Source organism: Rattus norvegicus, chromosome 1 (assembly GCF_021556685.1).
Source record: "Rattus norvegicus strain SHRSP/BbbUtx chromosome 1, alternate assembly SHRSP_T2T, whole genome shotgun sequence".
NCBI lineage: Eukaryota > Metazoa > Chordata > Mammalia > Rodentia > Muridae > Rattus > Rattus norvegicus.
The window spans coordinates 170,162,079-170,173,267 of NC_141534.1; the positions used below are offsets into that span (position 1 = coordinate 170,162,079).

Sequence of the window (11,189 nt, forward strand, 5' to 3'; positions counted from 1 at the left end):
AGCTGCTTAAGTAGCAAAGAATTACTTTATCTGGAATCAATGAGAGGGGTTCCTTGGTCCTGTGGAGGCTTGTTGACTCAGCATATGGGAATGCTATGGTGCTGAGGTAGGAGGGAGTCGGTGGGTGGGAAAGCATACTCATAGAAGAAGGGAATGGGGAGAGGCATAGGGGATCTAACTGGGAAGGGGAATAACATTTGAAATGTAAATAAATAAAATAACCAATAATATTTTTTTAAAAGCCAACAGTCCTGAAATGATTAGGAATATAAGGAATCAGTCAAAACCTCATAAATGCAGTTTATAGTAAACTTGTATTGAAAGGAAAATTATACAGATTTAAGGTTTAAAAATATGAAGTTAAAAGAGTAAGTTTCAAAATTCACAAACTCAGGACTAAACACTGTGAAAAGCAAGTCCAGGCAGCCCCGCCCTGCCACTAGAACTATCAGACCATAAAAGGAAAGGAATTCCAGATGAATTTGCAAATTGTTCTGTCTAACTCTTTGAAGAATTGGATTGGTATTTTGATGGGGATTGCATTGAATCTGTAGATTGCTTTTGGTAAAATGGCCATTTTTACTATATTAATCCTGCCAATCCATGAGCATGGGAGATCTTTCCATCTTCTGAGGTCTTCTTCAATTTCCTTCTTCAGTGTCTTGAAGTTCTTATTGTACAGATCTTCTACTTGCTTTGTTAAAGTCACACCGAGGTACTTTATATTATTTGGGTCTATTATGAAGGGTGTCGTTTCCCTAATTTCTTTCTCGGCTTGTTTCTCTTTTGTATAGAGGAAGGCAACTGATTTATTTGAGTTAATTTTATACCCAGCCACTTTGCTGAAGTTGTTTATCAGCTTTAGTAGTTCTCTGGTGGAACTTTTGGGATCACTTAAATATACTATCATATCATCTGCAAATAGTGATATTTTGACTTCTTCTTTTCCGATCTGTATCCCCTTGACATCCTTTTGTTGTCTGATTGCTCTGGCTAGAACTTCAAGAACTATATTGAATAAGTAGGGAGAGAGTGGGCAGCCTTGTCTAGTCCCTGATTTTAGTGGGATTGCTTCAAGTTTCTCTCCATTTAGTTTAATGTTAGCAACTGGTTTGCTGTATATGGCTTTTACTATGTTCAGGTATGGGCCTTGAATTCCTATTCTTTCCAGGACTTTTATCATGAAGGGGTATTGAATTTTGTCAAATGCTTTCTCAGTGTCTAATGAAATGATCATGTGGTTTTGTTCTTTCAGTTTGTTTATATAATGGATCACGTTGATGGTTTTCCGTATATTAAACCATGCCTGCATGCCTGGGATGAAGCCTACTTGGTCATGGTGGATGATTGTTTTGATGTGCTCTTGGATTCGGTTTGCCAGAATTTTATTGAGTATTTTTGCGTCGATATTCATAAGGGAAATTGGTCTGAAGTTCTCTTTCTTTGTTGGGTCTTTGTGTGGTTTAGGTATAAGAGTAATTGTGGCTTCGTAGAAGGAATTCGGTAGGGCTCCATCTGTTTCAATTTTGTGGAATAGTTTGGATAATATTGGTATGAGGTCTTCTATGAAGGTTTGATAGAATTCTGCACTAAACCCGTCTGGACCTGGGCTCTTTTTGGTTGGGAGACCTTTAATGACTGCTTCTATTTCCTTAGGAGTTATGGGGTTGTTTAACTGGTTTATCTGTTCCTGATTTAACTTCGGTACCTGGTATCTGTCAAGGACTTCAGGGGGAATCACTATCCCTGAACTCAAGCAGTATTACAGAGCAGTAGTGATAAAAACTGCTGGTATTGGTACAGAGACAGACAGATAGACCAATGGAATAGAATTGAAGACCCAGAAATGAACCCACACACCTATGGTCACTTGATTTTTGACAAAGGAGCCAAAACCATCCAATGGAAAAAAGATAGCATTTTCAGCAAATGGTGCTGGTTCAACTGGAGTTCAACATGTAGAAGAATGCAGATCGATCCATGCTTATCACCCTGTACAAAGCTTAAGTCCAAGTGGATCAAGGACCTCCACATCAAACCAGACACACTCAAACTAATAGAAGAAAGACTAGTGAAGCATCTGGAACACATGGGCACTGGAAAAAATTTCCTAAACAAAACACCAATGGCTTACGCTCTAAGATCAAGAATCGACAAATGGGACCTCATAAAACTGCAAAGCTTCTGTAAGGCAAAGGACACTGTGGTTAGGACAAAACGGCAACCAACAGATTGGGAAAAGATCTTTACCAATCCTACAACAGATAGAGGCCTTATATCCAAAATATACAAAGAACTCAAGAATTTAGACCGCAGGGAAACAAATAACCCTATTAAAAAATGGGGTTCAGAGCTAAACAAAGAATTCACAGCTGAGGAATGCCGAATGGCTGAGAAACACCTAAAGAAATGTTCAGCATCTTTAGTCATAAGGGAAATGCAAATCAAAACAACCCTGAGATTTCACCTCACACCAGTGAGAATGGCTAAGATCAAAAACTCATGGGACAACAGATGCTGGCGAGGATGCAGAGAAAGAGGAACACTCCTCCATTGTTGGTGGGATTGCATACTGGTACAACCATTCTGGAAATCAGTCTGGAGGATCCTCAGAAAATTGGACATTGAACTGCCTGAGGATCCAGCTATACCTCTCTTGGGCATATACCCAAAAGATGCCCCAACATATAGAAAAGACACGTGCTCCACTATGTTCATTGCAGCCTTATTTATAATAGCCAGAAGCTGGAAAGAACCCAGATGCCCTTCAACAGAGGAATGGATACAGAAAATGTGGTACATCTACACAATGGAATATTACTCAGCTATCAAAAACAATGACTTTATGAAATTCGTAGGCAAATGGTTGGAACTGGAAAATATCATCCTGAGCGAGCTAACCCAATCACAGAAAGACATACATGGTATGCACTCATTGATAAGTGGCTATTAGCCCAAATGCTTGAATTACCCTAGATGCCTAGAACAAATGAAACTCAAGACGGATGATCAAAATGTGAATGCTTCACTCCTTCTTTAAAAGGGGAACAAGAATACCCTTGGCAGGGAAGAGAGAGGCAAAGATTAAAACAGAGACTGAAGGAACACCCATTCAGAGCCTGCCCCACATGTGGCCCATACATATACAGCCACCCAATTAGACAAGATGGATGAAGCAAAGAAGTGCAGACCGACAGGAGCCGGATGTAGATCACTCCTGAGAGACACAGCCAGAATACAGCAAATACAGAGGCGAATGCCAGCAGCAAACCACTGAACTGAGAATAGGACCCCCGTTGAAGGAATCAGAGAAAGAACTGGAAGAGCTTGAAGGGGCTCGAGACCCCATATGTACAACAGTGCCAAGCAACCAGAGCTTCCAGGGACTAAGCCACTACGTAAAGACAATACATGGACTGACCCTGGACTCTGTCCTCATAGGTAGGAATGAATATCCTAGTAAGAGCACCAGTGGAAGGGGAAGCCCTGGGTCCTGCTAAAACTGAACCCCCAGTGAACTAGACTGGTGGGGGGATGGCGGCAATGGGGGGAGGGTTCTGAGGGGAACACCCATAAGGAAGGGGAGGGGGGAGGGGGATGTTTGCCCGGATACCGGGAAAGGGAATAACACTCGAAATGTATATAAGAAATACTCAAGTTAAAAAAAAAATAAAATGTAAAAAAAAAAAAAAAAAAAAGGAAAGGAATGCAGAACAGACCAGGAGTACTGGATCTGACTCACAGGCCACCTGGCAGGAAGAGATAAGCCTCCAGCCCCCGACATTCAGGATGCCCCAAACCTGCCAATGTGTGTAGCTATACCTTATTACCTCATCATGTGAAATAGCCAATCATATGTGAACATGTCTATGTGCCTTGTTTGAACCACCAATCCCCGTAACTATGCATCTGCTTCTGTACGCCCGCTTCTGCTTCCCCAAACCCTATAAAAGCCCATGCTGGAGCTGCTGGGCGCACAAGTCCTCTGAAGAGACTGTGTGCCCTCAGGTACCTGTGTTTTCCAATAACCCTCTTGCTGATTGCATCCGAGTGGACTCGGCTCGGTCATAGGGCGCTTGGGTCTCCTCCTGAGAGAAAGGTCCTCTCCGGAGGTCTTTCAGTATCTCACACTAACTTAAATATAGAAAAACTCAAAGCAATTCTACTAAAATCAGGGACAAGTCAAGGCTGTTCTCTCTCTCCATTCCTATTCTCCATTCCTATTCAATACAATATGAAGTCTTAGCTAGAGCAGTGAGACAACTCATGACAATGAAGGAAATACAGATTGGTAAGGAAGATGTTAAAGTATTCTTATTTGCACATGATAAGACAGTATATATAAGTGACCTAAAAAAATTCCACTGAGGAACTCCTACACTAGATAAACACATTCTGCAAAGTAGCTGGATTTAAATTGCAAAAATCAGTAGCCTTCCTTTATATGAATGACACATGGACTGAGCAAGAAATCAGGAAAAACCTTTTACAATAGCTTCAAATAATGTAAAATATCTTGGTGTGACTCTAACCAATCGAGTAAAGGCTTTAAAGTCTTGATTGATAAATAAAACAAACAAATGAGCAAAGAAAACAAAACCAAGGAAAATGAAACCACTGTCTTTGAAGAAAAAATTTAAAAAGATATCAGAAGATGGAAAGATATCCCATTCTCACTTATTGGTAGGAGTGATACGGTAGAAATGCCACCCTACAAAAAGCAATCTACAGACTCAATGAAACCCTCATTAAAATTTCAACACAATCCTTCACAGAACTTGAAAGGTCAATTTTTAACTTCATATAGAAATCCAAAACCCCATGGTAGCTAAAACAATCCTAAGAACTGCTACGGAGATATAGTAACAAAAACTTGTTATTTGCACAAACCCAACATGTTGACAATACATTCAAATTTAAGACTCATACATAAATCCACCCACCTATGCATCTTAGAACACGTAATTCTAAATGAGAAGTCTTCATCAAATTCTTTTTCTTAGCTCAGAGAACCCACTGGACAAGGAGCAGAAAGTGTGTAAGATCCATTAGGAATGAAGGTCAACAGAAAATAAGACCATCTAAATTAACTGAGCAATGATCATATGGCTGCACAGAGTCTAAAACAGCGTGCACAAGTCCTGCGTAGGTCTGCTCCAGGTCATATATGTGTGTGTGTATATATATATATATATATATATATATATATATATATATATATATATATATGCATATATATATATGTATATATATAAAGTTTAGTGTTTTCAAAGCATTCCCAAGTATGTGAACTAGAGGGAATCTGATTCATGTGCCTTAATTTGTAGGGTTTTTTTTTTCTTTCTGCTCATCGGCATTGCCCAACTTTTATGTGATATCTCTTGTTTTATAACATTATATTTTAACATTCTTTCTACCTCTTTAACATTTTTTTCACTTTTTCTAAGGAGTGGATTCATAATGGCTCCTGCATAGTCATGATTGCAAGAACCAGGTGTAGGCCTGTGGGATTTAAGAAAAACAAAAACAAAAACAAAAAAAAACAAAAAAAAACAAAACAAAAAAACAAACAAACAAACAAAAAAAACCACATACTCGGGTCATTCATGTTACGAGAATGCCAAAGCTTTACTGACATTAACAGAATGTATACCCCAAGTCCACAGAGTATAAAATTCCAGGAAGCACAGTTGAAAAACAGGTTTATACCCTCAGGAGAAAAACAGGAACAAAAAACAGGAATTGACTCAAAGATGTTACTGCCCAGGTGTTACTGCCCAAGTGCTAAACAGAAAGGTCAGCATTTCCTCTGTTAGGAAGCAAAGCTTCCAGATGCATCAGCAAGGCTCAGTAGGGGGCAAACACTCAAGGGGGCCGGGAGTGTCCCACAGATTCAAAAGAAAGGAGAGATGGGCAGTGCCAAGTCCTGTATGTTGTATGGCCACATGAAAGGGATGCCATGACAGAACTTCTGCCCCTGAAACAGATCCAGCAAGGTATGGGCCTCCATGATTGTTGAAAGTTGCTAAGTGTTGTAAGGCTTGTTTGTTTATTTTAGTTTATGTTCCTCCTTTGGAGGTTAATGACCAGAAGATAATTAGAGACAGTAGGAGTCCAGGAGGCAAGGGCATGTCTAATGCCCTTAACAAAATGGTAAACCCTGTGATCTTCAGGACAGGCCTTAAGGCTGAGGGAAAGACATTAGAAAACATGAGTTTAAGAATATATAATATCTCAACTATAAAAATATAAGGAAGCAATTTAATCTATGAGGGGCTTCATGGACCTAAATGAACAGAGGCAGCTACACTATAAGCTAGTTTTTCAAAAAAGATTTTAAGGAAGAACATAAAGATATTTAGGGAATGGTGATCATTGGGCAAGATCCCACCCAGCGTAGTTTATTGTTTGTGCTTATAAAAGCAATCAGATTCCTGAGTTTAAGGTCAGCCTGGAAAAGAGCTAGTTTATTCCCAGGAGTGATGGGAATGGTGATCTCAGAACTGGGTCACACCTAGTTAACTTATTGTCTGTGCTTACAAAGGTCGGCAGAGCTCTGAGTTCATTGCTATGTTAAAAAAATGTACCTACTGTTCTTTTGCTGATAACCAAAAGAGAACCTTGGGTGGGCAATTGAGTTTGGTTTGAGAGAGCTAAGCTATCTTGCTGAGCTGTAGAACTCTGGAGAGCTCTCTCAAGTAGAACAAAAGGCTGTTAGCTTGTACCCATGCTTTGACTGAATACTTCTTTCTACCTCTTCCAAGCTCCCCTTTTTCAGAACCCATCTCCAAGCCAACACTGGTTCTTGGAAGGAAGGAGGAGGAAATTATAAGAACTTATTGTATGAAAAATCATTTTAAATAAAAGCAGGGAGGTAAGAAACTTGAAGAAAACAAAACAAAATGAAAAATTATTAGAAAAGTGTCTGGCTAGAAAATTTGTTTTCTAATGTTGGACCTTGAAAAAGACATTGTAGTTAGGTAGTTTTTTAAAGTTTGGGATAGTCATTGCTTCAGTTTGATATTTCTACCAGTTATCTCAGGGAATTTCAGAAAACCTTGTTCTACTATGTCAATTATTTTCTAGCATACAAAAGAAATTTTATTTATGTACATTGAACTCAGTGGTATTTCTTGGATATTGGTTTTGTTTTTTAAAAAATTTGTCTTATTAATTTGTCTAAATTAAATATGTCTTTTTTTTCAAATTTGCTTCTGCTTTTCATTTCTTTTCTGTTTGTGTTTGATTGTATTTATTTTTGAAATAATATTTTAACCAGTTCAAAGGTGATGGTTCCTTTCTTAGATTTCCTTGCACTTTTTGTTTTGATAGAATATCTTAGCATTAGTTTCTTTTTAAATTTTCATTTATTCTTTTCTCTTACAATAGATCCTGAGTTCAGTTTCCGCTCCCCTACTAGTCCACAGCACTGGATATGAAAACTAATCTAGATCTTGCAAGTTGTGGAGAGTGAATGGATATGGAGGGCTAGGCATATTCAGTGTGTATAAGATGTTGAATAACAAAAGCCAGTGATGAGACAGTATTTTTATGGGGGCGAATGCCATGGAATTTCAACTGTAGTCATCTGGAATCAATGAGATATCCAAGTCCCTGAAACTTTTATAATCTTTTGGAGTAAAACAGTAATATGTTATAATATCTGGTAAATTCTCAACTTCATAGCCATGTCTATAAATATATGCACTGGCACACACACACATATACAATCAATATAAGTTTCATATCTATTAATTATCATTTTAGTTTCTTAGCTGGTGTACTTTTATCTCTGGATTTTATGGTAGGGCATCTTAGTTATGATACAGATAAGAAAATGAGCTTCAATAACTCTTGGGTTGTGGGTTTGGCAAGGGCGTTGTTTGTTTCTTCTGTTTTGTTTTGTTTTATTTTGTTTTGTTTTGTTTTGTTGTGCTTCTGCTTCCTGAACAGGATTTAGGACTACTATTTAGGTCTCCTGGGATTTAGCCCCAGAGCTGAGTCTAAATCTGATAATTAAATCTAAGTCCTTATAGTACTTGAAACACATATAAATGTGTCTTTTGTGGACTGCTCAGAATGGAGTTTAAGTATTGTGCTGTTCAAGGTTCTGTAGAAGAGCCTGTGGATCTCCTGCTGATTTCTGGTCAGTTACTAAGACAGAACTTGGAGACACATATAAGAAGAAATACAGGGTAAGAGGCATTTTCATACATGTGTCTCTATAATGCTCAATAACTTTGACAAGTCAGATTTTATATTCTGAGTTTGAACTTTCCTAAAAGTCTGAATTCATAACTCATTTTCACTGTAAGTTTCTTACTGTATTTGTACCTCCTCTATATTGTATTCCCTTTTTCCTATACTGAATCCTATAACAGAGGAGATTCCCAGAACCAAAACACATTCTGTTTTTTTCCCATAGGAAGAAGAGATCTAGGTATTACACATCTGCCTTGAATTTACTGCAGTATCTATGCTCAGAGCTAAAGAAAATTTGAAATTTTACTGTGGTCAGAATTTTTCAAATGGATAAGCAAATGAGTGAGCATACAATCTGCTGCAATAGGCTGTGCTTCATAGTAAAAGTGAGTTCAACTCTATTCTATTCATGTTGTTAACGATTCATATAGGAGCCCTTCATCCCCCACTGCTTCACCATCTTGTGTTTTCTCTCTCTCCTTTCTCTCTCTCTCCCTACTGTGTTTGTCTATCTCCTGTATGTCTTCTGCATCTCTTGTGTGTGTCTGTGTGTTTGTGTGATGTGTGTGTGTTTGTGTGGTGTGTGTGTATGTGTGTGTGTGTTTGTGTGGTGTGTGTGTATGTGTGTGTGTATTTGTGTGGTGTGTGTGTATGTGTGTGTATGTGTGTGTGTGTTTGTGTGGTGTGTATGTGGTGTGTGTGTGTTTTTGTGGTGTGTGTGTGTATGTGTGTGTGTTTGTGTGGTGTGGTGTGTGTGTGTGTTTCTGTGGTGTGTGTGTGTATGTGTGTGTGTGTTTGTGTGGTATGGTGTGTGTGTGTGTGTGTGTGTGTGTGTGTGATTTTTCCCAACAGGAGGAAGAACTTCAGCTCTTCTGACCAGTGTAGGATGACAATCCAGAGTAACAGGAGTGTTTTTCACCCAGCTACATTTTTCCTCATTGGGATCCCAGGTCTGGAGGAAATCCATGCTTGGATCTCTCTGCCTTTCTGCTGTATTTATCTTGTGGCCCTAGTGGGAAATACCATGATCCTGGTAGTTATCAAGACAGGGCGTTCTCTCCGAGAGCCCATGTTCTACTTCCTGGCCATCCTTTCTTCAGTTGACTTGGCTCTTTCTACAACTTCTGTGCCCCGTATGCTTGGCATATTTTGGTTTGATGCCCATGAAATAAACTTTGGTGGCTGTGTGGCTCAGATGTTTTTGATCCATGCCCTCACTGGCATGGAGGCTGAGGTTCTCATGGCCATGGCTTTTGACCGTTATGTAGCCATCTGTGTTCCACTCCACTACACAACCATCTTGACATCTCGTGTCCTGATGGGCATCAGTATATGTGTGGTAGTTCGTCCAGCCTTGTTTATATGTCCAATGATCTATCTCATTTACCGCTTACCCTTTTGTCAAGCTCATGTAATAGCACATTCCTATTGTGAACACATGGGCATTGCCAAACTGTCCTGTGGAAACATCCATATCAATGCTGTGTATGGCCTCTTTGTGGTCTCTCTCTTTCTTTTGAACTTGGTACTTATTGGCATCTCATATGGGTACATTCTTCGTGCTGTGTTCCGCCTCCCATCTCATGATGCACGGTTAAAAGCCCTCAGCACATGTGGTTCCCATGTGGCTGTTCTCTGTGTTTTCTACATCCCATCAGTCTTCTCTTTCCTCACTCATCGGTTTGGACACAACATTCCACATTACATTCACATTCTTGTTGCCAACCTCTATGTGGTCATTCCTCCCTTTCTCAATCCCATCATTTATGGTGTGAGAACAAAGCAGATAAGAGAGCGTGTTCTCCACATATTCACTAAAAGGTAAGAGTTTGTCATATTCTTTGATTCACCTAGGAAGACTCGTGTTCTTATCTTAGTAAATAGTTCTTATCCTGTCCTGTGGGCTACCAGTTTGCAAGACTAGTTGGTTTGTCTCAGCCTGTGGATTAATAAAACAGTTCTTTATAGACATCATCATATCCCAAAGTTGAAAGATTCTTAGACTAGACTGGAAAGGCTACTCTTGGAGAAGGTCATGGGGAAATTTCTTACATACCCTCACAAATGTCTCTGGCTTGCATGTTTGCATTCATTTGATTGATTTGTACTAATATTGTATCTGTTTTATATCTTGAAACGTTCTAATTTTGGAAGATAAACCAAGAGCCAAATATACTCAAACTATTTGACTCTGTAAACATTATGTTCCTGTATACTCCTCTAAAGTCACAGTCCTAAGTTTAGAATAACCATTGCCAAATCAGTAGCTTAACCTTGAATAGTCTGCCAAATATATGAGACTCAGTAGAGTGATAACCAAAGCAAACACCCATTTTCAATGACATTTTCTAGTCATGAACAATGTATCATTGACTATCCTGTGTTGACTCCACAGCCTAAGGAAACCCAGTTACAAAGAATATTCACACCAAGTGACAGGTTTGTAGATGCCTGACACTAGAGCTAGTTTTGCCTTTCAATACACATTTTGATTTTAAAATACTCTTTTCTTAATCATCCAAGATGTCTTTTTATGAATCTTTGGCCTAAGTCTCACTTCCTTTAAAAAGAAAAAGGGCCATGAGAGAGGAAAATAACCATGTTTCACCCGAGCCTGAAAGAGTGACTTACTAAGAACAAAGTTGAAGCCTAGTAATGACATTTGTGTGGTCAAAAAAACCAGTTTACATTTTCACACATTTATATTTTTGAAAATAAAAAGTGGAAGTAAAAAGTGAAACATAAGGAATGGCTGCTACTGTGAGCAAAAGTGACTAACTCTCCAGTTCACTCATTTTCCAGAGGGCTTACTCCCACAGAAGCTCTTTCATGCTCAAAGTGCCTATCCGCCCAATTTGCATCTTCCTCTTTCTTATTTGTCTTTAAGCCTATGAAAGTCTCAGCTAGAGCAATAAAAAAAGTGAAGGAGATTAAAGCATACAGGTAGAAGAATGTGAAGGTACCCTGGTTTACTGCTGATATGATTC

The 11,189-nt window shown here is 38.9% G+C and overlaps 1 protein-coding gene across 1 annotated transcript; it reads left to right on the forward strand.

Moving 5' to 3' along the window:
• The first annotated feature begins 9,088 nt into the window (after nucleotides 1-9,088).
• Or52j3 (olfactory receptor family 52 subfamily J member 3) lies at nucleotides 9,089-10,027 on the forward strand. Its single transcript, NM_001000136.1, is given in 1 exon segment — nucleotides 9,089-10,027. A coding segment is annotated over 1 exon segment (939 nt).
• Nucleotides 10,028-11,189: the final 1,162 nt, after the last annotated feature.